Here is a 27,052-nt window from a genome sequence, read left to right as displayed (position 1 = left end):
TATATGAAAGGATGTCATATAGAGGAGGGAGAAAGGTTGTTTTCTGCTGCTCCAGAGAAGCGGACACGGAGCAATGGATTCAAACTACAAGAAAGAAGATTCCACCTCAACATTAGGAAGAACTTCCTGACAGTAAGAGCTGTTCGGCAGTGGAATTTGCTGCCAAGGAGTGTAGTGGAGTCTCCTCCTTTGGAGGTCTTTAAGCAGAGGCTTGACAGCCATATGTCAAGAATGCTTTGATGGTGTTTCCTGCTTGGCAGGGGATTGGACTGGATGGCCCTTGTGGTCTCTTCCAACTCTATGATTCTATGATTCCTTCCAGCCTGCCGCTACCAATTCCACTGTGAGCAATATCCTTTCACATTTTCATAGTTCCAAGCTTAAATCTAAGCAGCACTCACTTGGGGTCACTGCGGGCCTGTGCACCTCGATACAGATAAACCAGGCTGACAAAGTGAACCATGAACTGCAGCAGCACTGTAAGAACTGTGTAAAGGTTGAAGATATTGGGGAGCGGACGCTGCCGGGAGAGGGTCTTCAGAGGCTGGAAATAAGAAGAAAAGGGGTCAGGACCAGGCAGCCACAAGCCGCCCACAATGGCTGGGGCAACCCAATCAGATAATAAATGTTATTAGCAGCAGCAGCTGTCATGGGTTTGTGGGCCAGCTGCATTCCCTTGCAAATATTTGGGAAGCAGTCCATGTTGAACCCTGCACACACCAACTGCTTTGGAAAGTGGTCTCGGAGAAAGAAAATAAGCATGTCAATGTGGCAAGGCAGACCAATTTTGAAAGTTGCTTTAAAACATGGAAGGGCTGTAAGGAAAGAGTGCAAATGATGAAGAGGGTAGAATTGTTCACCTCCCTTCTCACCACCTTTCTTACCTTTGACCGGGAGATGAAAAGGAAGCAGCCAGCGAGCAGCAGCCCCTGCAATGTAGCCTGGAAATCACTGAACTTGACCCCTTCCAAATAAAGGACACTCTGGCTGTAGGCCAAGATTAGGGCATTCAGAGCCAAGATCTTGAACATCTGGAGCGTGGTGACCAGGGTGCAGCGGCCCTGCTTGATCACATGGCAGACTGGAGGAGGAAATAACACTTTGCTTGCATGAGGTGTACGAGTTGCCCTTCCCTCTTGAGAGCTACACGGCTGGAGTATCTGGGAAGGAAAAGCCCAGAAAGGCTGGCAGAAGGCCAGTTCCAGCCCTGCTCTGGCCACTCATTCAATGAAACCTTCTCTAGTGGATTGGCTTGGGTTCCTCTGGAGGCCACAAACTGGAAATCAAATAAAAGAACTGGGTGGGGCAGGACTCAGAACTGAGGGGTTTCCTGCTTTCCCAGCCCCTTCCCACACACAGTGCCAGACTAATATTCCACTTCACCTCTTACAGTGCAAACATAAAACGTGCATAGTTTAAAGATTCCAGGTTAGTCGGATGCACACAAACAGTGCAGAAAAGAGGCTCAATGGCTGCATTTACAGGCAAAACATGCCTGGAGGTGTCCCCATCCTTCAGAGTTGGTCCAAGTACTCACAGCGCCTGCCTTGCCCTTTCCTACTTACTGCACTGAATTGAGGACAGCTTGGAGGTGAAAGGAGCCGCAATGCTGGCATCACCCAACTTCACAATGGGGACTTGCTCCTCCTCCAGATCCTTCAGCACCTGGCTAATTCTCTCCTGTTAGGAAGACATGCGGTTTAATCCACAGCAAAGCTATCCTCACGAGATACATTCACGATGAATGCCAACCTTACAGTCACTAGGAAAAGGAAAGAGGACACGAAGAGGACAGTTGCTTGGTTCACGGTCACTGGAATTTTATTATTTTTTAAATCTAGGTCAGGCTAAGGACAAGGCCAGCTTCCATTCAAGCTCATGACTTTTCTTCCAGCATACAATGGATACAGGAGTGGAGCAAAGTGTGTGTCTCCCTGTAACACCTTGGAATTTCACAAAGGAAAAAGTCCTGAAGCACAAGTGAGTCCAATATTGGGGGGGGGGGAGCAACTTACCCGCTGCATGGCAAGCTGCTCTTCTCTGTGCAACATAAGCCTGTGCTTGGCAGCGCGGGAGGTGGGCCTCATGTTACTCCCAACCAGGGAGGGGGGCAAAGCAGGTCTCCCGTCAGCAGGGCCATCGCGGGGGGGCCTCTTCCTGCGCTCAGGAATTCGTTCCGGTGCATTGGCAAGTAGAGCCACTCCTGCAAGAACATACAGAAGATACTGGGAGGTGTCAGGCGAGTTGCTTTCAGGAACAGAAAAGTTTAGGCAGTTCCCTTGTTCCGCATCCCAACTGGATAAGAAGGAGGCTTCTTAGAGGAGAGGGTAGCAAGGAAGGTTTTACTATGACACCTGCAATAAGAGAATTGATCAGTAGGCTGAAGTTGTAAGCTGAAGAGGTAGCCAGAGTACAGAAAAACTTGTAAAGGAGGCATTTTCTTTTGTGTGAGGTGGGAGAAATGCATCATAAACTGAAGTTTGCAATCCATGCCTGGCTTATGTAAGCCTGTCAATTAAAGACTCATTCAGTCAGTCAGTCAATTTTATTACAGCAAGAGCCAGCAATACAAAACAACACAACTCCAAACAAAAGATCAGCAATATCATCATCGGAGGGAAGGACAAATATGTTATATTTGAATAATATGTTATTCAATAAAAGAGATTTACGTTTTTTTTAATAGCTAAGGTGCAAAATTCAGCCACAGCGTAGGATACTGAGCTCAAAGAATCTTCCAAAAGGAATTTACGTAATGTTTCGGGGGGAAATTCCAGATAATATTGCAAAGGTGTGAATTTTGATAATGGGTAAAATGAGTCGCAATCGTTCTTCACTAGAGAGTTCACAAAATAAAAGAATGTGAATAACAGATTCCACCTTATAGGACATGCATGGGCAAAAGGGCTCATCGATTGGTACACACAAGAATTTGCCGGGTAACACAGCTGAAGGCATCACATCAAATTGAGCTCTGGAGACGGCCCATCTATAAGATTTATAAGTAATATTGGATAGATACAGGGTAGCTGCCAAATTAGGCCAAGATTTTAGACACCTGTAGTTCTCAGGGAGTAAGGCATCTTCTTTTTGCAGTTCAATATTGAAAAGCCTCTGAGTAATAATTGTTTTTGCCTTATTCAAAGTACCATTTAAGAGGCCTTCTGGGTTTAGGCCAATTTGTTTGATCTTGTTAGTAATTTGCGTAAGCCAAGGTGGATAAGGGGCTGCGGCCAGAAGATGAGATAACATTCCCTCTGTGTTATAATGAATTTTCAACCAGAGGGATATTGCTTGTTCCCAGACTTTTAATTCAACTCTAGGCAGTCCTGCCTCTTGCCTTAATATTACATTAGATGTGCTCTTAGAGGTGTTGAATAGGGATCTAAGAAATTTTGATTGGACTGTTTCGAGAATCTTAAGATTGGCAGAGAGTCCATTTTGTAAACTGTATAGAAGTTGGACCAGAGATTTTGCATGAAAGACTTTTAGGGCCATAGGAAGGAAACCAGCACCTTTCCTTCTAAATAGTCTAAGAATGGTGTTAGCACTTCTTTCTGCTAAGGTGGCTGATGCAGTCAAATGTGCTGAGAATTTGGCGTTGTAAGAGAAGGTGATGCCTAAGTATTGGAAGTTCTTAGTTTGATCTATGGCATTTCCCTTCATATTCCAATTGTGTTTCCTAAAGGAGCGGCCAAAGCGGGCAATTTTAGTTTTAGCAAAATTAATTGTTAGCAGTTCGGTGTTACATTGATCACTGAATTTCTCTGACGCTCGTTTCAAGCCAACTTTGGTTTGAGAAAGAAGTACAGCGTCATACGCGTACATTAAAATTGGAACTTTTCTGCCACTAGAAAACACAGGTGGGTGAGTATCAATTACATGCAAACATGTGATTAACATAGATGTTAAATAAAAATGGAGCCAGTAAACATCCTTGTCTGACCCCTTTTTGAGCTGGAATTCCATTGGAAAGTCTGCCATCCTGTGCAAGTCTTAACTGAAGGGTATTATTAAATACTCATTCTTAAAAATCCGAAATTCAATTAATCAGTGGTACTTTTTGAACAGAATAAGCACTCACCCACATCAGCGTGCTTCAGAGCTCCCACATCATTGGTCCCGTCCCCACACATCAGTGTCACATAGCCAAGCCCCTTCAGTGTTGTGATAACAAACTCCTGCAATGAGAAAATAGAGTGAGGAAGAGGGCCTGCCACCCTCTACTCCAGGGGTCAGCAAACTTTTTCAGCAGGGGGCCAGTCGACTGTCCCTCAGACCTTGTGGGGGGCTGGATTATATTTTGGAAAAAAAATGAACAAATTCCTATGCCCCACAAAAAAACCAGAGATGCATTTTAAATACTGTAAAAGGACACATTCTACTCATGTAAAAACACCAGGCAGGCCCCACAAATAACCCAGAGATGCATTTTAAATAAAAGGACACATTCTATTCATGTAAAAACATGCCGATTCCCGGACCGTCTGCGGGCCGGATTTAGAAGGCGATTGGGCCGCATCTGGCCCCCGGGCCTTAGTTTGGAGACCCCTGCATCTACTCAAATCCATGCCATCAAAGAGCTTGCTTCGCTTCACCCAAACACATAGACTCCTGACAGCTCCTTTGTCTTGCAAGACATGCAGGACAATGGAAAGGCTACCACATGGATCCAGGGGAAGGTAAGGGAGCCCACTTGGGGGCAGACAAAATCCTTTCCACAGAGGCCATGACTCAACCAAGCTTATGTATTTGATGGCAAGAGTCAAGTGATCAAAAACAAGTACAGGGACATCTGGTGCTTTTGGTAAAAGAGGCAGCACACTTCTAGTTAAACCAAAGAGGCAAGTGAAAGTCTGCACATTCTTATACTAGCCGAAGTTGCTCTGATAAAAAGATATTATTATTTCCATTTTATTTTTTATTTGTACAGCTGTGCCCAGGATTTTGACTCCAAGGTACCTGCTACTCCTGCAACATTCCACCTCTGAGGCCACTCCAAGAGCACAATGGCAGATACAGGATGCAAACTCTGGACTTCCCTGTCCAACACTCTCTCTTCAAAGATGGTGCCATGTGCCAGGTTGCAGGCTGTCAATCCAAACAGTGGATGAGAGAATCATGCACCCCCTGGATCCCTGGGCTTGCTGGCTGCAAGGGCCTTAAGAATGTTGCAGTGAGGAAGCACCTCTCACCTTCTGCTTGGGTGCAACTCGCGCAAAGACCTGCACATGTGGAATGAGCCGAAGCAGCAGCTGGGCATCTGTGGCCTGCAGCTGAGAGAGCCCCTCTCCTGTGACACACAGGTTGTGGTCCCTGGTCAGCTCCTGTAGGGAATCGGGGACGATGGGGAGAGTGACGGTGCCACTGATGGACTGCCACTGCCAGCTGCAATCTGGAAGAGAGGATTTGGTTAAGGGGGAGGCAAGAGCAGGAGGAGGGGCTGCCTGCTTTGCAGAACTAGCCCAGGGAAGAGAGCTATCCTGGCTCCACCACCCCAACCTCCCCTCCTCACTGTACACTCAACAAGCCTTTGCCCCCCCCTCTCCTGCACCCAGTCCCTTCCACTAGCTATCAACCATTTGCAGCTGCTTTCAGAGTCTCCATCACATTTCTTACACTGCATTTCTACACCATACATACTGCAGTTGCTCATAGTAGTAAACTGACCCCCCTGTGCTATCCAGGCAAGACCTTTCACCAGCATCTTCAGAAAGCTGAATACTATGTACTGTGTACTATGTTCTGCACTATTCCTATGCTTTTGCAGTCACAGAATCCTGGGCCATGACCACATCCCCCTGCCTCCCTCAGCCTCTCTACCTTTGTCACTGGGGGGCTGCAGGATGAGCGTCTGCTCCTTCTGGGTGAAGTGCAGCTCCTGGGCCACGTGGCAGGCAGTCAAGGGGTTGTCGCCTGTTATCATCACTACCTGAGAAGAAGTAAAAGGCAGCATCAGGGGACATTTTCCTTAGCAGGGACTGGAGATTCAATGCACATGTGCCACATGGACTTTTATAAAGCTGTTTTGTATATATCACAAAATTAGTGTTACATTGTACCTCAAAGCATGTTCTCTTCTGAAATGTATGTTTGTGCGTGTTTGGTTTCTGAAACATCTTTCGCTGGAGGAAACAAACCTCTCTATCTGTACCATAGGGAAGATCAGAGCACATTCGCTTGTCTTGGCCAACTTGCCACCACAAGCTCAACAACCGTTACAATAAGAGCCATTTGACACATCCCTCCATCTTTCAAACCTCTCCACTGTCCCCACCCCCCACCCCCAATAATTCTCTCTATTCCATCCCCCTTCCCACCTGATGGGGGTGGGGTGGGGAATACTTCATTTGCATTAAGGATAGTCAGCTTCTTCTCCTCCCCCGAAACACATTGGGGAGCTCTCTCATCCTGGAATGGTCCTTTAGCTACAAGCACTAAATGAAACCTTCCAGGATGTCTCAGAATGCGAGATGCTAGGGAGCAACTGGCAGGGGCGTCTACTAACCCATCCAAGCTCTTATTATGTTTCAGATTCTTATCTCTTCTGGAGCACCATTCTAGCTAATCAACTGATGTGAACTTGAGTGTGAAGAGGTTTTTCCCTGCAAGCATAGGACATATCCAATCTCACAAGCAGAGAATTGTTAAAGAGTGTGGAGGAGGGAAACAACATTCTTGAACACCTTGGCATTAAGCTCACATCTTTTGCCTTGGGATATGCTGTGCATGGGGAAGGGCTGATCACAAGGAGACAATAGGACTTTTGTTCAAAACTGCAGCAAATGGGAAACAAAGACTCTGGACAAGTGGGAGGAGGAGGAGGAGCAGCAGCAGCAGGGACAGAAATAGGAAAGCAGGCCGGTTCCTCAGCTTGCCTAGGACTCCCATGTCTCCGCTTCCCACTGCATCTCAACCAGCAGGCACCCCTTTTTCACTCACATGATGCGAGGCATTGAGGATTTCGCGGATGACGGGCTTGGAGTCCACTTTAAGGGGGCACGAGACCACGATGAAGCCCATGAATCGCAGGTCACACTCAAGAAACTCTCGTTTCATCTCTCGTGCCTTCAGATGAGAGGGAGAACGAAGGTCAGCGCTTTGTCCAACTGAGCATTTAGATGCCCCACATGAAGAATCCCCCACAGAAATTCACACCCTGCTTCTAGGGGCAGCCCTCAGACTGCAGACAACATTGGGATTGCTTGGTAAACTTCCTAGCCCATACCACACACGGCACCTGCAATTCCTGCGCAATGTCTGTATTCTTGACAAAGGATCTACACTCCAGAGAATTAAAGAGCAGGAGCTTTTCTTGGATGCAGCAGAGCACACTGTCTGCACCAAGGAGGAGACAGGGGACATCCCTGAAGAGGGAGTCAGTTCCCCAACACAGGAGCCAGATGTATGGAGGAACGTGACTCATAGAAGTCACAGGGATCACTCTGAGTGTTTAGAACTACACAATTGATTTGAAGTGCTCTCCCTCATCACAGCTGATCAGAAATATGAAGACGAGCAGCAAAGTCAGTCCTCCGGGAATATGCAGGTGACCTTGGAAGGGACAGCACATGGAAGAATCCCGACCAAGCCTATGAGGAGGCGTGTAGTGGTGATAGGGGATTCCCTACTGAGGGGTACAGAAGCAGTGATCTGTGGGCCTGATAAGACGTCTCGAGAAGTGTGCTGTCTCCCTGGGGCCAAGATCCAAGATGTAACAGAATAGCTGCAAGGAATCATAAAACCCACTGAATCCCCCACAGAAATTCACACCCTGCTTCTAGGGGCAGCCCTCAGACTCCTTTTGGTCCATGTGGGAACCAATGACACTGCAAGCCATAGCCTTCAGAAGATCAAAAGTGATTATGAGGCTCTCGGCAGGAAGTTGAAGCAATTAAATGCACAAATTGTCATCTCATCTGTCCTCCCAGTTGAACGACATGGCCCAGGGAGAGAGGGAAAAATAGGGGAAGTGAACAACTGGCTTCACTAATGGTGCAAGAAGGAACGGTTTGGATTCTTAGATCATGGTCTGCAGTTTCTTGAATATGGACTTCTGGCAAGTGATGGGCTGCACCTCACAAGGGTTGGGAGGAATGTTTTGCCATGAAACTCAAAAACCTCATCAGGAGGGCTTTAAACTGACTTTTGTGGGGGAGGGAGACAGTGGTCCTGAAGGTAGGAGTCTACCAAGTGCTGAAGATGATCACCCAAATGTCAAGGACCAAATGGAGCAAAGAGTACACAGACTTAGTGGTGGGAGGAAAAAAATCCTTAAATAAGAGACATGGGGCAAAGATTAATGGTCTTCAATGTCTGTATACCAATGCACAGAGGATGGGAAATAAACAAGATGAACTTGAGCTCTTGGTACAGCAAACTAAACACGACATAATAGGCATCACTGAAACCTGGTGGGATGAGTCTCATGATTGGAATGTGGTAAAAGAGGGATACAATCTATTTCGGAGAAATAGACCAAACAGGAAAGGAGCAGGAGTAGCATTATATGTCAGGGATGTGTATACCTGTGAAGAGATCCGGGATTTAAAACTTCAAAGCCATATTGAGAGTATCTGGGTCAAAATTAAGGGAGAGAAAAATAACAGTGATCTCATTGTGGGAGTTTACCATAGATCCCCAAGCCAAACTGAGGACACAGATGAAGCCTTCCTGGAACAGATGACCAAGCATTCAAAAGGAAGTGAGATAGTAGTAATGGGGGATTTCAACTATCCTGATATCTGTTGGATGTCAAGCTCAGCAAAGAGCATAAGGACGAACAGATTCCTCACTGGCCTTGCAGACAACTTCATTGTCCAGAAAGTGGGAAAAGCAACAAGAGGATCAGCCATTTTAGATCTGGTCCTAATCAATAGTGATGACCTAGTTAGTGGGGTAGAAGTGGCAGGATCATTAGGTGGGAGTGATCATGCTCTTCTGGAGTTTATTATTCAGTGGAAAGGAGCAACCAAGCATACTAAGACTCAAATTCTAGACTTCAAGAAAGCCGACTTCAGAAAACTTAGGGAAACGCTGGGTGAGATCCCATGGACAGAAATACTAAAAGGGAAGGGAGTTCATGATGGTTGGGAGTTTGTTAAAAGGGAGATATTAAAAGCACAACTTCAGGCAATACCAATGAGACGGAAACATGGAAGGTGCCTAAAGAAGCCAGGGTGGCTATCTAAAGAACTTTTAACTGAGTTAAGATTTAAAAGGGATATGTACAAAAAATGGAAAAAGGGGGAAACCACCAGAGGAATTCAAACAAATAGCCAGCACGTGTAGAGACAAAGTCAGAAAAGTTAAAGCACAGAATGAACTTGCTAGAGAGGTTAAAAGCAATAAAAGGGGCTTTTATGGGTATGTCTGCAGCAAAAGGAAGAACAAGGAAACAGTGGGGTCACTTAGAGGAGAAGATGGTGAAATGCGAACAGGGGACAGAGAAAGGGCAGAACTCCTCAATGCCTACTTTGCCTCAGTCTTCTCCAAAAAAGAAAACAATGCCCGACCTGAAGAATATGGAGCAGATGATTCAGCAGGGGAAACACAGCCCAGAACAAGTAAGGAGGTAGTACAAGAATACTTGGCTAGTTTGGATGTATTCAAGTCTCCAGGGCCAGATGAACTACATCCAAGAGAATTAAAAGAACTGGCAGAGGTGATTTCCGAACCACTGGCAGTAATCTTTGAAAATTCCTGGAGAACAGGCGAAGTCCCAGCAGACTGGAGGAGGGCAAATGTTGTCCCTACTTTCAAAAAGGGGAAAAGAGAGGACCCAAACAATTACCGCCCACTCTGCCTGACACTAATACCAGGAAAGATTCTAGAGCAGATCATTAAGCAAACGGTCTATGAGCACCTAGAAAGGAACGCTGTGATCACTAAAAGTCAGCATGGGTTTCTGAAAAATAGGTCATGTCAGACTAATCTGATCTCATTTTTTGACAGAATTACAAGCCTGGTAGATTAAGGGAATGCTGTGGATATAGCCTATCTTGATTTCAGCAAGGCCTTTGACAATGTGCCCCATGATATTCTTGTAAAGAAGCTGGTAAAATGTGGGCTAGACAATGCTACCATTCAGTGGATTTGTAACTGGCTGGCTGACCGAACCCAAAGGGTGCTCATCAATGGCTCCTCTTTATCATGGAGAGAAGTAACTAGTGGGGTGCCACAGGGTTCTGTCTTGGGCCCAGTCTTATTCAACATCTTTATAAACGACTTGGATGATGGGCTTGAGGGCATCCTGAGCCAGTTTAGAGATGACCCCAAATTGGGAGGGGTGGCTAATATCTCAGAGGACAGGATCACACTTCGAAATGACCTTAACAGATCAGACAACTGGGCCAAAGCAAACAAGATGAATTTTAACAGGGAGAAATGTAAAGTACTACATTTGGGCAAAAAGAAAAAAGAAAAAGTCACAAATACAGGATGGGTGACACCTGTCTTGAGAGCAGTACATGAAAAAGGATCTAGGAGTCTTAGTAGACCACAAACTTGACATGAGTCAACAGTGTGATGCAGCAGCTAAAAAAGCCAATGCAATTCTGGGCTGCATCTAGATCAAGGGAAGTAATAGTCCCACTGTCAGACCTCCAGGTCAGACCTCACCTGGAATATTGTGTCCAGTTCTGGGCACCACAGTTCAAGAAGGATACTGACAAGCTGGAACGTGTCCAGAGGAGGGCAACCAAAATGGTCAAAGGCCTGGAAACGATGCCTTATGAGGAACGGCTTAGGGAGCTGGGTATGTTTAGCCTGGAGAAGAGAAGGCTAAGGGGTGATATGATAGCCATGTTCAAATATATAAAAGGATGTCATATAGAGGAGGGAGAAAGGTTGTTTTCTGCTGCTCCAGAGAAGCGGACACTGAGCAATGGATTCAAGCTACAAGAAAGAAGATTCCACCTAAACATTAGGAAGAACTTCCTGACAGTAAGAGCTGTTCAACAGTGGGATTTGCTACCAAGGAGTGTGGTGGAGTCTCCTTCTTTGGAGGTCTTTAAGCAGAGGCTTGACAGCCATCTGTCAGCAATGCTTTGATGGTGTTTCCTGCTTGGCAGGGGGTTGGACTGGATGGCCCTTGTGGTCTCTTCCAACTCTATTATTCTATGAGTATGTCAAAGAGCATCCAGGTCTCACCTGGAATCCTGCTTTGGAAATAAGGTGTGCTGGAGACCATTGACTAAGTTCCCTCCATGCTTGTGCCAAGTCAGTAAACAGCACCTGCTCTGGCACAGATGAGCGTCATGGAAAACCCAGTCCCCCTGCCCTGGGCAGCCCATTCCAACCAACTTACCAACCAGTCAGCAGACTTCCTTTTCCATTGGGATTGATCAGTTTATTCCACCCAAATCTTTATGCTCACCCCCCTCTCACTCTGCATTCACCAAACTCTCCAGTCCAATCGTCCTCTTCTCTCACATCAACTCTCTCCAACACACACAGAAACTCATTCATTGTCCACCAATTCCCTGAGTTCCCTCCCATCTCTCTGCCTTCTGCCCTGGTGCCAGCTATGTCCCTTCCTCTAAAGTTATAAAGGCTTTTCCCTTCCCCATTGCAGTTACTGGACTGGGAGGCGGGGGGTGGGGTGTCTTTGCTAAAAACAACAACCCACATTGACATTGCCTTCCACTCATCCTCATCTGTCAGTTTCTAACTTCTCCCTCTAGGTTGCCTTGTGTATTTATTTTGGACTGTAAACCCTTTGGCCAGGTCACTTGTGGGCTGCCATACTTCAGAAGCAGACTTCTAGCAGGGCTGCACAGATTGACCTTGCCATGTGAAAAGCAACCCTCTTGTGCTTTGTCAGAACTTGGAAGGCTCCTCTCTACCCCGCAAAAGGAAGGAAGAGGCGCCCAAGGCCAACCATGAGCAAGGGGCCACTGGGGGCTGGCTTTATCCTTCCGTTTATCTCTAGTGCAACTAACTTTACCCACCAGAGGGGCCACAATCTGGCACATAGCAACAAGGTCCCAAGAGAACAGGTGGGAGGTGTCCTGTGCAGCCTACCTGCTGATGCGTGAGGTGTCCCAATTCCTTGTAGCCGAGTGCCAGGACCCTGGCTCCCTCACGTGATATCTCTGTGTGGATGCTGTTGTAGCTATTGGGGCACTGAGAGAACTGCACGAGAAAAGAGAGGGGCAAAGAGGAACAGTCACAAAAGAATTTGAAGGCGGGGGACAGATGCCCCCCACCCTGAGAATGTCTCCTTGTGAGCCACAAACACCCCAACAGCAGAGGCCCTGGCAGCCTTGGAGCACCCTCCAAGCTGAAGGTTACCAGGTTCAGGAGAGACAAATGGAAGTACACTGCATTCATTCCCACAAGTTGTAGTAGAGGCTGCCAACTTGGACGGCTTCAACGGGGGCTTAGCTACATGCAGGTAAGGCTGCTAGTTATTGTGGCTCAGCATACCAGTTGCTGGGGAACCAAAGTGGGAAGAGCACAGCTGCAAACATCTTGCCCTGCTTGCCATCTTCCCAGAGGCATCTGGTTTGCCAAAGTGAACACAGAATGCGGGACTAGATGGGCTTTTTGTCTGATCCAGAAGGGTTCTTATGTTCTAGCAAAAAACCCATCTAAGTTTAACAGCAGCATTGTCAAGCTGCCAAACATTGTTTTGACAATAGAGCGCTTCACGAAATCAAAGGCACTCCGGTTATCCAATGTTGATATCACATTTTCAGCTTTGGCCCTTTGGCATTCCCCCCTGCCCCACCCCCCACCCCTTAGCTGCATGGGCCTTAATGTCACACCCTCCTATCTTTGGCATGTTATCTGGCATCCCCACAATCCAGGGCACAAAATGCTCATCTGCCACTAGGTCAATGCGTGGATGATTCAAGTACTTCTCTTGGGAAGGTCTTCCAGTCTGTGAGTCGCAAGGCCACTCTCTTCTGCATGTCCAATCCTGCTCAGGTTCCTAAGCATTCCCTGCCTTGGCACCAGCCCCTTGCATGGCTATAACAATAAACCAAGAGATAAAGTCACACCCATCTCCCTTTGCTCACCATTTTGTGCAGCGTCTCCGGGGCCCCCTTCACAGTTGCAATGTAACACAGATCTGTGGAGCCGACCTTCTCGTAGGAAGCCAAGACCGACATTCTTTTCAGGGCACTGGCAAAATGAAAGCGCTGGTGAATTTTCAGTCCCTGAGTTTTAATACTTCGGGAGAAAACTTTCTCATCTGGAAACAAAGAGATCAGGAAATCCTGAAAGGGTTCAACAGCACCACAAGCAGCAATCCTCCCCTTGCACTCCTGGGAGGGACAAAGGGCCCCTGAGCCCACAGGATGTATTCCTTAACAGAACAAGGAAGCCCTGGCTCCCCCAGCGCAGAGTCACGGAACATAAAAGGGGTTTCTGGAAACGTTGAAGCAGCCTGAGTCAGACCTCAGGCTAGTCAGATGCTGACTCACACCTAGTTCCAAATATTGCGAAAGAAAGTTGCAGGCAAGCTTTGCTCACTCTAGCAGAACTGAAAGGTAAGGGAGCTATGGAAAAAGGCATGCAGCTCAGAAACGAAGCAAACCCACCTTTGGTCAGAGTCCATTCCACAGCCGTTAGCATGGCTTTCTCCAGAGGGTCCCCCACCAGAGTCCCATCATCCAGCTGCATAAGGGAGTGGCATGTGGCGATGACTCGATGTGTTTCAATAGGAATGTCAGACACAGGGGTCACCTCTTTCCCATCTCTGCAATAGTGGAGATTACACAGAGATCAATTACTCCAGCTGAAGGACACCTTCATTTTCTTTAACTACTGATATTAGTGTGACAGAGGACTTGAAACGGATGCAGATTATTATTACACTGAACATATAGCAGTTCCAATAACCAATGTGGAAATGAGAATTTGCTAGTGGCTACATGCAAACACTGTGGGACGCAGGTGGCGCTGTGGGTTAAACCACAGAGCCTAGGGCTTGCCAATCAGAAGGTCGGCGGTTCAAATCCCCGTGACGAGGTGAGCTCCCGTTGCTCAGTCCCAGCTCCTGCCAACCTAGCAGTTCGAAACCATGTCAAAGTGCAAGTAGATAAATAGGTACCACTCCGGCGGGAAGGTAAACAGCGTTTCCATGTGCTGCTCTGATTCACCAGAAGCGGCTTTGTCATGCTGGCCACATGACCTGGAAGCTGTACGCTGGCTCCCTCGGCCAAAACGCGAGATGAGCACCGCAACCCCAGAGTCGGTCATGACTGGACCTAATGGTCAGGGGTCCCTTTAGCTTTTACATGCAAACACTACTTTTACAATCTTCTCTGCCAGGGTTGGGGAAGCTGCGGCCCTCCCATCAGCCCAAGCCCAAATGACCGGTGGTCAGGGGGCTTGGAAGCTAAGCCAAAGGTCGATATCCTGGCTGGATATCTCTATTGCCTGAGAACACAGGTGAGGCTTTTGTTTGTTTGCAAGTCTCTTTGGGTGGCCCTGGGCAAGATAAAGTGACTCACAAATTAAATAAAAAATAATAATAATTTAAAAAGTGAAGAGAGAAAGAGCCCATGATACCTCTGAACAGCCTCCTTCGGCTCACCCCACCCCTCCTTGGACCTACCTGAGCCCAGCCACACCTCTCACCACTAGGCTGTCACTGGTCAGGGTGCCTGTTTTATCAAAGCAGCAAATCTGGACCTTCCCTGCAAATGGGATGCGGAATGGCTCGGTGCAGTAAACATCTTCAAGAAAACAAAGAGAGAGGGAGAGGTCAGCGATCACTATTCCACCCTTTTCCCCCCTACTGGGCTCCAACTCATGGTGGTCAAAAATTTAAAATAAACCTTCCCTTTTGTGTAAAGGCCTCCTCCATCACTGCCCCCTCTCCAAACAGAGGAGGAGGCGGCATGTCCGCACACACATACACAATCAAGTGAGGAAAATGACATGGGGGTCTGTACCCAGTGAAGTCATTCTGCTTGTGCCACAGAACTTCCCCTCTCCTTGCATGCCCACTGCCAAATCTGTTCTGGAGGTTTGGGAAAACCCCAGAAGAGTTCGGGGGGGGGGGATATGAGGGGAGGAGGAGAGGGATGGGCAATTCTGTTGCGCAAACACAAGTCTTTGTGGCTACTACCCAGGAGGTTTAATAAAAGGACAAACTTGCTTGTGCTCATTTGATATGCAATTACAAGATACAAGGGTATATCCACTTCTCAGATGGTAAACATGAAACAGTTCTGTTTGGGCATGGACTGAGTGGCCATGGAAGAGAAAGGATATATTTTAGTAATGAGTTCTTACAAATGCATACTTCTAGGAGGAATTGGGCAACAAAGTCAGTGGCTCCAAGAACTATGGGCTGCTTCACCATGGCAACAGGGATTCTGCTCTCGGGCCAATGGTCCCTGGCATCTCATAAGTGTCCTGTCCATGAGACAGGATGGTAGGCATTCTAAATCAAGATGTGGGGATGAAACCTTACAGTGGGGTGGGGGGAGAGAAGGGAGAAATTAAGCCCCTTGTTCATGTGACCTGAAGTCTATGGGAATCTGAGAGTGGATAAGTGCAGGACAAGACCCCTACCATCTAGTCAACTATTATATAAGCAACTTCTTATGTTGCACTTTATTTATAAGGCCACAATAGTCACAATATTGTAGAACACAGTATCCTGCAATAAAAATAAAGTTAGCAAACTGCTCGGAACCTGAGGGTAGAGCAAGTTGTAAAATAAATAAAACAGGGACACTTCCTAGAAATGCAATAAGGTCAGCAGTTTCACCCCCTGAAATTTCAAAGCATGCATCTTCATTTCTTGGTGAGGCTTGGTACTTACACAATTTGGCGAGAGCAATGAGTGAGGTGTTGACGGCCAGAGAGAGCTCGATGGGGAGTTCAGGTGGGACAACTGAGGTGAGGATTAAAGTGCATTCGAGAAAGAGCTTGTAACGGTTCCTGCTGGGGTCCTTGGTGCCTTGGGAAGGGGAGCAGACACCTATTTATGCCATTTTACTGCTGCAAAGTCCACCAATATAATCAGAACAATGTTTCTCAAACCACATGCTGCGGAATGCCTATGGGCAACAAGAGAACTGCTAATGTGCCAGGAGAAATGATTTTTTTTTAAAAAAAAGAGTTAAGTTTCTTGTGATCTCAGCATCTCCACCCACAGAAAAGGCTGCCAAATCATCTGTACAGGATTTACTGTTCTAGGGAGCAATGGATATATAGCAGGACAGCCCATCAGGCGAGGCTCCATCCCCTTCAACACTAAGGCAGCCATATCAAATGTATGCGCCTTCTGTGGAACCCCAACCTGTGCCCTCACTGATACTATTTTCTGATGTGTAAGAAACCTAGGTTCCAGAAATAAAAAAATCACCTTCAACCCACACATACGCTGCAGCTGCAATGGCAAAGATGAGCAGGAAGAGGATGAAGATGAAGGTCTCCAAGTTGTTGGCTGTCACCCGCTTGACACCAAACAGGATGGTACGCAGAAGCTTCCCCTGGAAGGGAGGAAGAGTTGTCAGGGGGAGGCAGCAATAACCTCCCTCAGGAGAAGTGGAAGGAAACCTTTTTAGTTAACTTGAGACTTGGGGCAAAGAGACTTTTAAGCACTTCTTATTGAGATTCACCTGCCCACTGCAGTTCAGTAAGAAGGACCCTGCTGGCTAAACAAGTTTCCTCCCTGAAAAATCAGACTGATATAGAACAGTTGGAGCTCTCACTCTCCTGAAAGGACAGGAACTCTGCTCTTAGGACAGAAGCAAAAGGTTCTTCCCAGGGCTTGCTTCCAAGATTAGCTCTCCTAAGATGACCAGTCCTCAGCTCAACACGATCCCCAGTTTACTTAGGAGAGCTTCAAGGGTTATCAGAAGCTTCAGGAAGGCAAAGAGAAGTCCCTTGAAGGTGGAGCTAAATATCCAGACAAGTCAGGCGGATTACTCCCAAGGGTAACAGAAACATGAAAACAGGTTTCTACTATCTCATGTTAAGTACAGTGGTCTGCCCCCTCCTCCCTCCAAGTGCTGTTCTGAGGGTTCTCCTGACACAAACCCCAAACCAATTTTGGGTGACAGTTGTGCACTGTCCAGTGGAAGCCCAGCGGCTCTTGTTTCTTACCTGAGATGTAGTGAAGCCTGTCCTTAGAACATAGGCCACACACCCGTTATCAACCGCTGTGAAGAGGTATAAAGGAAAAGGATTACACAACATGTTGGTACAATGGTGCCTCGACATCCAAATTTAATCTGTTCCGAAGGCACCTTTGTAAGTCAAAAAATTCGCAAGTCGAAAAACGCCATTGGAATCGTGATTTCCTATAGGAATGCATTGAAAACGGAAAAATTCGTAAGTTGAAGCAACCCTATCTAAAAATTCGTAAGTCGAAAAATCCCTATCTAAAACCGCTGCCGCTTCTTTTCCGGATGTCGAGACATTCGTAAGCGCGCGGCCATTACCCCCATTCGTAAGTCGAAATATTCGGTTGTCGAGTGGTTCGTTAGTCGAGGTACCACTGTATGAAGAAATGAGCTCTTCAGACATGAACACTTTGGCATCAGCTGCTACATGGTGCCAGGACAAACCATCAAGAAATGCAGAAGAGCTAAAGCTAAGGAAGGAAGCTGCAACATGCAGAAACCAGTCTAAGCTTACACAGCGCAGAAGACGCAAAAGTGTTGGTAGATCTGTGGTGAATCTGAGTGCCCCTCCCTCTCTTCCAGGATCAGGCAGTTCCCCTTAGATCATGTTTTGAGGAGTTGTGTCTGACCTATAGCATTTTCAGCAAACGTTTCCCCCCTCTCTCCCTTTGAAATTGTGTTTTTAAAAAGAATTTATTTATTCTACTTTTTAAAATGCCTTCCCAATCTCCATCATACCATATTGAAATCCTATTATTGTCAGAAATGCATACTATTCAAAGGGAATAAATGATACACAATTGTGTAAATAAGGAGTGTTTGAGCTACCCCAAATTGTGTAATTTATCCAAGCTTGGCTCTTTTGCTTGTATGCTTTTTTTATATAATGCAAGTTTAATTCTGTCATGTGAATCGCTCAGGTAGCTTCTGTTGGAGAAACTGGACCCTTTTGCTTGTTCTAGCACTAGCTGTTTCACTACCAATGTCTGCATGTCTACTTGATCTCAAAGTTGCAGAGTTTCTGAACAGGTATACAGTGGTACCTCGACTTACGAATAACTCGACCTACAAATGTTTCGAGTTACGAACAGACTTCCCTCCGCCATTTTGGATGCGGTTTAGATAGGATTTTTTCGACTTACGAATTTTTAAATCCCCCCCATTGGCTTTGACTTATGAATTTTTTGACTTACGAAGGTCCGTTCGGAACGGATTAAATTTGTAAGTCGAGGTCCCACTGTATATCCTTCTCTCACTGCTAAAAGTGCCAACTTTAAATTCTGCCCCAGGCAAATTCTGCCATAGAAGAAAGAGGAAAGCACAGGTTTCCACGTGTCTTTCCTACTGAGAGATTATCCTTAGTGCTAAAGTTAGCAGGTTTATTATATTAGCAATCAAGTAGCAACTAAACTGCCATTTAAAGAGCTTCTCTGCCATTGATTCAAGCTAGATAGGCATGTACATACGTTTCAGGCCTGTGCTGGCTTTTTGCGGTGGGATGTGCTGCACAACTTTCGTTCCCCCAAAAATTATGTGCAATCTGGAATCGGCCTTCATGTCCAAGACATGTTCTGGGTCTAACTCTTCGATTGGCTCCTACAATAAAAGAAGAAAAAAACACATTTGGGAACTGGTAACAGATGTCCAATAATCCCTGAAGGTCCAATCGTGACTGACTCTGGGGTTGGGGCGCTCATCTCGCGTTATTGGCCGAGGGAGCCGGCATACAGCTTCCAGGTCATGTGGCCAGCATGACAAAGCCACTTCTGGCAAACCAGAGCAGCACACGGAAACGCTATTTACCTTCCCGCCGGAGCAGTACCTTCTGATCAGCAAGCCCTAGGCTCTGTGGTTTAACCCACAGCGCCATCTGCGTCCCTGATATCATGAGGCAGGTACAAATGTAGACAGACATCAACAATCTGCTCTGCACCAGCCTGCATTCTTGGTCAAATGGGAGCAAGCTATATGTAGTGCTATTTTAACACAAAAAAAGTCTAAAATCCAGGGACTGAGAATCTCCCTCATTCCTCAACTCTGGAAATCTGCAGCTGCTTCGACAGTTGGAGGGAGCACATCAGGTATGTGATTCAGAACTGCTTCCCATGTTTTGTCTGGAAAAGTGTGCCCCTTGGACTATGTGTAAGCGACAGCAGGCACTTTTTTCACTTCATGTACAAATACCAGTACAAATGTTGGCCTTCCCCTGGAGACTGTCTCAAGCTTGAATGCACCTGGAAGTATTGCAAGACTTTTCTATCTTAATTGAGATAATTTGGATGAAGCTGAAAGGACAGTGGTTGAACATTTGTTTATTTTATATCCTACCCTTTCTTCCAAAGGAGCCCAGTATGTCTACAATATAGGAAAACTACCATAACACCAAAACATCTGGGATGACCAAGCCCATCAAATTCCTGAGGAATCCCTTGTGGGCTTCCCATAGGGGCATCTGATTGGCCACTGTGAGAACAGAATGATGGATGCTCTTATGTTCTTAATATAATTTAAAATAAAACAAAAATCATCTTTAAAAAAGTATTTTTCTGTGTGAAGTTGACATTCCTGTACTCCCAGATATTTGATGGGATGAGTTTTATATCAGCCCATGATGTTTCGTTATACTGTTGGGGTAGTGTAGTTTTACTATTTTATGGTGACTGTTTCTGTTGTTTCGTTTTATTTAAATGTTTGTATATTTTAACTGCTCCAAGACAACTTGAGTCTTTTTTTTTAGAAAAAGGCATCTAATAAATTCAACAAACAAAACTAAGTGTTGTGCTTTGCTGCTTTTTATAACTGAATTGCTTTGCCAGTTCATATATATATAAGCATTGTGCTACTTGCAATTTGAATTTAGAACTACAAAGGCACCACTGGCATAAAACAGGCCACTTCCTGTTTCCTCTCTTGTTCAAATAAGTCGGAGGAATCCACACTGGGGACCATGGGAGGGAGCACCACCCATTACCAAGGCAAGGGATCAAACAATCTGTGCTGGAGACAAACAAGCTGACTTTGTTTTGGGGTTGTTGTTTTTTAGATTCATTAACCAACCAAAACCACTGAATCCTGAACTCAGCTGCAGTTCACTCTGCTACCCAAAGCCAGGGTGGATAAAAATCAATGATTTTGTAAAAGAAATAAAAAAAATCAGATTTTCTTATTTAAATCGATTTTTTTAATTTAAATTGGATTTTTATAAAATAAAATGCTTTTTGAGGAAAATATATTACCATCCAAAGGTTATTCCATCATGAAATAAAGATTAGTTTTTTAATTATGTAGAATAAGGTTGTATATGTTTAATTTTGGGGGTAAATAAATTCCATTAATCCATTCACAATGTCATGCTCTTCCAGAGGTTTTTGTAAGATTATTGGGCAGTTTTCTGCCTGCAAGATATTATCACAGATGCTTGGTTTACTTTTGCAGTTCTCAAAACTGAATTTGACTCAACAGAGATCACATGTCTCTTCTTCACAGCAAAAATGTTATAACATGAACAGTTGAGAAAAAGACCTTAATCCTATTGTTCTACAAACCTATGAATACAGAAACAACCCCTTCAGTGCTAAGTTTCAAGAAGTTCAGTGAATAGAATAGAAACAATATTTTTCTGATTGTTTGGAGTGGACAGTATTTAGGTTTTTCATGTGTAGGCTGGGCTGACAGTAAGTTTCTTAAAATATATATATTTTGTTTTTGTTTAGCCAAATTAGTTAACAAACATGGATGTTTGTTTAAGCAAATAACATATGTTGTAATGTTACTGTTTCAGTTGAATAAATCTATTTAAATTGTTATTATTAAGGTATTGATTATTTTTCTCCTTCCTAAGTACAACAGTAAAGTTGTCCAAATATGAATGATTAACCTATTAAACTGGGGATAAAAAACTAATATGAAAAGTTGTTATTCTAAAAATCTTCATCTACTTGCATATTAAAGTTATACCAGCAAGAATTAGTATTTATGTAGAAAACTATGATTTAAATCAAGCCTTGCTGACTAGTGATTTAAATTGTGATTTAAATCAAATCCACCCTGCCCAAAGCCAATGACTTCCCAAAGATGCTGTAAAAAAAGCTCCTTGCCAGATCAGGCCAAATGATCTAGCCCAGCCTCCTGCTTCCAGCAATGGCCACTCAGAGGACACTGGCAACAAGCAGGAAGAATGGGATGGTCCCACTACCTGAGGCTCTAAAATACGCCACCTCTGAACACATAGGTTCCAAATTGCTCATAGTAATTGGCAAACCTCTCCTGCAAAATTTTGGCTTTGCCTCTTGTTGCCATGGCAATCCCTCCCTCTGCATAAGCTAACACATCCCTGCCATTTTCCCCAAGTCTGCTTCATGTTTCTCTTCCTTACTACTCAAAGCTATACCTCCTCTCTCCTTATACTCCTTGACTCATTCCTTACTTCCCACCAAACGCACGTGGCTCTGCAGGGGTCCCCTTTCGATCCTGTCAGAGGGCCTGGTATGGCTACTCTAGAGTAACGACTCCAGCATGGTCTTTTAAGGTTTTTATTAAGTGCTGATTATTTACAGTGTTCAGAGCAGTAAAAATGCATCCTTAAGGTGAGGTGTCTGAACTCCCGAATGGCGATTGGCGCGTTTTCTTCCAGCACCACAGCTTTGGCAGACCCAACCTCTTCCCCCTACGTTTGCGTCGCAATTCGGGAGTTGGGGGAATTGGCCTCCCCCCTGTGCGTCCTACTTCCTGTCCCACCTGCGGCCTGGGCTCCACAACCTTGCCTGAGCCTCGGACACCACTTCCTGACTCTCCGCTGGAGGCAGAGCTCTCCTTACTCTCTCCCGCGCTTGGGGATGGGCTGGAACTTAAGATGGGAGGGACTTCCCTGTATCCCTCGTCCCTCACATCCATCCCCCTCCCAGGCTCCTCTCCCCCCCTTCCTAGTGGCTCTCCGCTTGCTGGGGACGAGTGAAACCCCAAGAAGTCTGTGGCATCCGAGCCTGTGGGTGTAAAAATTTCCCCCCAATCCTGCGATCTTTCTCCTTCCCCCTGAGAAGACGGGAATCCCAAGAAGTCAGTGGCGTCAGAGCTGGTGGGAGTAAAAATGTTCTGCCAGTCCTCTCCTGCCTCTGACGTCGTTGACCTCGGTGAAACCCACACCTCTTCTTCCGTGTCCTCAAATTCCGCTTCCCATCTCCATGGAGAGCTGCTGCCTGCTATCCCTTCCTCCTGCCCCTCCCCCTCTCCCTCCCTTTCCATGTGCCAGGGCTTGGGCCTGTGGGGGAACAGGGCGTGGAACTCTTCCACTAAAAATTCCTCAGGTACTTCTGTGGCCGGTATCCACTCATTGTGGGACGGCGGAGTGTCCTCCCATGCTATCAGGTACTCCAGTCCTCTCACCCCTCTCCTTGAGTCTAAAATCTCAGTTGCCTCATTGAGCTGTCGGGCGTCTCCCGTCCCCCCCCTCCCTCTGGAGGCTGATCGCTGTCCCTGAACCTGGTACTTTCCCTGTACGGCGACAGCAGCGATCTATGAAACACTGGGTGCACTCTCATGTCCTCCGGCAGTGCTAGCCTGAAGGCTACCGGGTTGACCTGTTGCGTGACCGTGAAGGGGCCCAGCCTCCTGGGTGCTAACTTCTTGCATCGCCCCCTGGTGGGAAGACCTTCCGAGGATAACCAAACCTTGTCCCCCACCCTGATGACCTCTCCCGGTCGCCTGTGGCGATCTGCCCCCTTCTTGTACGCTTCCTTGGCCCTCTCCAAGTGTTCTCTGAGCTGCTGGTGCACCGTCTCCAGGTCCTCTGCCCAATCCTCTGCCTGTGGGCCCTCTTCCTCCTCCTCCCCCTCCCTCTCCGGGAAAGATCTGAGGTCGCGCCCGTAGTTGGCCTTAAAGGGCGACACCCCTGTGGAGACGTGCACCGCATTGTTGTAGGCAAATTCTGCCAGTGGCAGGCGATCCACCCAGTCCGTTTGCCTCTGGCTGACGTAACATCTCAGGTACTGCTGCAGAATGGCGTTGACCCGCTCCGCCTGTCCATTGGTTTGCGGGTGCCTAGCCGTCGACAAGCTGACCTCCACCTGCAGGAGGTTCATGAGCCGCCTCCAGAACCTGGAAACAAATTGGCGGCCACGATCCGAAATAACCCTTAAAGGCAATCCATGCAGTCTGAATACGTGGTCAACAAACAGTTTGGCCGTCTCTTCTGCCGAGACCGCCCTGGCACACGGTATAAAATGGCACATTTTGGACATGAGGTCCACCACCACCAACACTGCGGTCTTGCCCCTGGACGACGGCAGGTCTGTGATGAAGTCCATGGACACTACTTCCCACGGCCTGTGCGGTGTGGCTAAGGGCTCCAGCAAACCAGCTGGTGGCGCTCTGACCACCTTTGCTCGCTGGCAGGTGTCACATCCCCTTACATAATCCCGAACATCCTCCCACACCCCTGGCCACCAGAAGTGTCTCATGACTAGGTGAGTGGTTTTGTCCCTTCCAAAATGACCCGCCGTTGGGTTGTCGTGCATCTGCTTGAGGGCCTTACCTCTCAGCTGTTTGGTTGGCAGGTACAGGGCTCCCTTGTAAAAAAGCAAACCCCTCCTTTCCTCAAAGTCTTTGGCCTGCTCCCCCCCCCCTCTCAGTTCTCTGAAGATGCGGATGGCAAATTCATCAGCTGCTGTCAGTGCTGTGAGTTCTGCCTCGCTCACCACTGTTGCTCCGCAGGACCATGCTGATGGGGGGAAAATATGCCTGGGTGCCGGTGGCAACTCCTCCTCCATGTACTCTGGCTTGCGGGAGAGGGCATCCGCCCTGACATTCTGCTCTCCCGGGATGTAGTGGATGGAGAAGTTGAAGTTCGAGAAGAACTCTGCCCACCGTATCTGCCGCTGGTTGAGCACCCTGGCAGTTCTCCAGAACTCCAGGTTCTTGTGGTCTGTGCACACCTGGATGGGGTGCTTGGCGCCCACCAGGAAGTGTCGCCAGTGCTGGAACGCAGCGTGGATCGCGAGAAGTTCCCTGTCAAACACTGTGTAGTTGCGTTCCGGCTGGGTCAGCTTCCTGGAGAAGAAGGCACAGGGTCTCCACTCTCTGTTGGCGTCCAGTTGCAACAGAATCGCTCCCAGAGCCTTGTCCGAAGCATCTGTCTCCAGGCGTAGGGGCGCATCCTGCACCACGTGGAACAGGTGCTGGTCTGAAGCGAATACCCTCTTGAGGCTTTCGAACGCTGCTTGCGCCTCTGGTGTCCACCGGAACTTCTGCTTGCCTCTCAGGCAGTCGGTGATAGGAGCCGTGACGCGAGAGAAGTTCTTGATGAACTTCCTGTAGAAGTTCGCGAAGCCTAGTAGGCGTTGGGCATCTTTGCGCGTCCTGGGGCTGTGCCAGTCCAGGATGGCCTGCACCTTGTCCTTGTCCATCGCCAGCCCCTTGTCTGACAGCTTGTAGCCTAGGAAGTCCACTTCTTTGGTGTGAAACTTGCACTTCTCCAGCTTCACATACAGGTGGTTGTCCTTCAGGCGCTGCAACACCTCCCTGACATCCTTCACATGCTGCACTGGGTCATTGGAGTAGATAAGGATGTCATCCAGAAAGACCAAGCAGTTCTTGAAGAGGAGGGACCCCAGGACGTGGTGCATGAAGGCCTGGAAGCATGCTGAGCCCCCTTGCAACCCGAAGGGCATCACCAGATATTCAAAAGAGCCCAGAGGCGTGAACATCGTGGTTTTCCATTCATCACCCTCCCGGATCCTAATCAAGTTGTACGCCCCTCTTAGGTCGAGCTTGGTGAAGATCTTGCCCCTGCGTGCCGCTGTCAGGAGATCATCCACTCTGGGCATGGGGAAAGCCATTGGCTCTGTCACCGAATTCAGCCGTCTAAAATCCACCACCAGACGGCGCTGTTGCGTGTCTTTCTTGTCCACCCAGAAGACCGGGCTGCCCCCTGCTGCCTTGCTTTCTCTGATGAACCCCCGCTTGAGGTTCTTGTCGATGAAAGCGCGCAGATCCTCCAGTTCCTGATCTGACATGGCGTACAGCTTGGCTGGGGGTATAGTTGCCCCTGGCACCAGGTTGATCTGGCAGTCAAAAGGCCTGTGTGGGGGTAGGTGGTCGGACTCCGCTTCGCTGAAGACCTCCTGCAGGTCCCAGTACGGCTTGGGTATTGCCTCACCCCCCTTGACGTGCATGGTGGCCACCGTGGCTATCGGAGGCCCCTCCCCTGGTTGGTGCTGCATGCAATGTTCCAGACAAAAGTCCGATCCAAAAGTGATGCATCTCTGGTGCCAACTTATGGAGGGGTCGTGGCGCGTCAGCCAGCTCATGCCCAAGACGATGGGGGGGTCTGAGATGGTTGTGACGTTGAAAGCCAGTGTCTCTGAGTGCCTTCCCACCGTCATTCTCATGGGGGGGGGGTTTGATGCGTGATGGCCCCTCCCAGCAGCTCTCTGCCGTCAATGGTGGCCACGTGCAGGGGAAAATCCAGCTGCAGAAGTTGGATCTGGTGCTCTTCCGCAAAGTTTCTCGAGAAGAAGTTGGCTGAGGCACCACTGTCAATTAAGGCGAGGACTGTCAGGGGATAGCCATTTGGGAGCGTGAGCGTGACTTCTAGAACCACTCCTGCTCTGGGAGGGGTGGGCTGGCTGTGCTCCTCTCTGTGCGGGTGGGCGGGCGGGGGCTGTTGTCTGCTGACTGTGCCTGGCCGCTCCCCCTTGTCTCCTGCAGCCAGGCTGTCTCGTTTCCCTGCTGTGGTGCTGCGTCAGCTGGGGAAGGTACAACCGTTCCCGCCTTTCCTTGCCACTCTCTGCAATGAGGGCAGTCTCTGACGCGATGCCTGGGGGAGTTGCAGAGAAAGCAATTCCCGCCTCTTCCCTCCTTGCGTCTTGGCGCCGCCGGGGTTTGAAAAGCCCGCGCGCGCGCGCTCCTCCGATCTCCATCGGTTCCGGCTCTGGGCTTGGCCTGGGCGGGTGTGGGGGCGGGCCCTGGGGTGGGGTTTGGTGATGTGGTCTGTCCTGGGAGCGTGGGAACCAAGGTTTTGCTGCGCGCATCGCTTGTTTGTCATTCCATCTGGATTCCTGTCTCACCCCCACCGCTAGCGCCGCTTTGCTTAACTCATCCATAGTTCGCGGTTTGGGACCTCTTGCCAGCTCATCCTTAACGTCTGCGTGCAAACCCATGTAGAAGGCTGATTTCACTGGCTCACTTTGCAGATCCCACCCCAGTTTGTGCACCAGCATGGTGAATCTCGCCCAGTAGTCCCTAACTGTCGATTTTCCTTGTGTTAAGTTATGAAGCTCCTCTTTAGTGGCCTCCATTTCACTGTCACTAGCGTACATTATTTTTAAAGCTTCTAGAAATAATTTTGCGTTCTTCATGCAAGGATTTTTTTGCGCGATGAGCGGTCTTACCCATTCTCGGGCGGCCCCCGTCAAATGCTCTATGATAAAGGAGACTCTGTGCGCGTCATCTGGGAATTCTGCTGCATGCAATTCCAGCGCATAATTTATTTCTGTCTCGAATCCTAGGTACTCCCTAGGGTCGCCGCTAAACTTGGTGACTAGGCTCTGTCCCCTTCTCACTTGGACTAGCTGCGGCTGGGGCACCCCCCCACCTCTAGCGGCTTTCTCCTCTTCCAACTTCTTCTGTAGGTCCAAAACCATCACCCTTAGCTGTTTCTCAGTCTCCTCTTTTGTCCTCACCTGGTCCACCAGCTTGTTCAGCTCCTCCTGCGCCCCTCGCGCTTCCTCCTGAGCGGCATGCAATTGCTGCTGTGCGTGCGCTGTGAGGTTCTGCAGCTCCTGCTTCGCTGCTTCGGCCTCCAGCCTCCAATGCTCAGCCTCTTGAGCGCTCATCGCTGCACTCCAAAGTAGCCAAAAAAAAGATTCGGGAGTTGCTGTCAGAGGGCCTGGTATGGCTACTCTAGAGTAACGACTCCAGCATGGTCTTTTAAGGTTTTTATTAAGTGCTGATTATTTACA

General features: G+C 47.8%; 1 protein-coding gene and 1 long non-coding RNA gene across 2 annotated transcripts in view; one reads left to right on the top strand and one right to left on the bottom strand.

Annotated features, from left to right (window-relative positions):
- ATP13A1 (ATPase 13A1) overlaps positions 1-27,052 on the bottom strand; it is a 40,137-nt gene that overhangs the window by 3,576 nt on the left and 9,509 nt on the right. The window contains exons 8-23 of the mRNA XM_035101667.3: positions 18,563-18,692; positions 17,077-17,132; positions 16,334-16,460; positions 15,788-15,925; positions 14,570-14,690; positions 13,551-13,708; positions 13,026-13,201; positions 12,025-12,135; positions 6,943-7,068; positions 5,824-5,932; positions 5,196-5,395; positions 4,085-4,181; positions 2,016-2,203; positions 1,566-1,680; positions 885-1,081; positions 402-544 (exon numbers count right to left, since the gene is read on the bottom strand). Of these exons, the coding sequence (XP_034957558.3) occupies positions 402-544; positions 885-1,081; positions 1,566-1,680; positions 2,016-2,203; positions 4,085-4,181; positions 5,196-5,395; positions 5,824-5,932; positions 6,943-7,068; positions 12,025-12,135; positions 13,026-13,201; positions 13,551-13,708; positions 14,570-14,690; positions 15,788-15,925; positions 16,334-16,460; positions 17,077-17,132; positions 18,563-18,692 (2,192 nt within the window). The remainder of the gene's footprint in view (positions 1-401; positions 545-884; positions 1,082-1,565; positions 1,681-2,015; positions 2,204-4,084; positions 4,182-5,195; positions 5,396-5,823; positions 5,933-6,942; positions 7,069-12,024; positions 12,136-13,025; positions 13,202-13,550; positions 13,709-14,569; positions 14,691-15,787; positions 15,926-16,333; positions 16,461-17,076; positions 17,133-18,562; positions 18,693-27,052) is intronic.
- On the top strand, positions 1,848-6,045 carry LOC148686682 (uncharacterized). Its single transcript, XR_015948337.1, has 2 exons — positions 1,848-1,980; positions 4,934-6,045. It is a non-coding gene; the product is annotated as an uncharacterized LOC148686682 (long non-coding RNA).

This window comes from Zootoca vivipara, chromosome 2 (assembly GCF_965207765.1).
Source record: "Zootoca vivipara chromosome 2, rZooViv2.hap1.1, whole genome shotgun sequence".
In the NCBI taxonomy this organism is placed as follows: Eukaryota; Metazoa; Chordata; class Lepidosauria; order Squamata; family Lacertidae; genus Zootoca; species Zootoca vivipara.
Note: the sequence above shows the minus strand (reverse complement) of the source record. Positions and strands in the feature narration are given on the sequence as shown.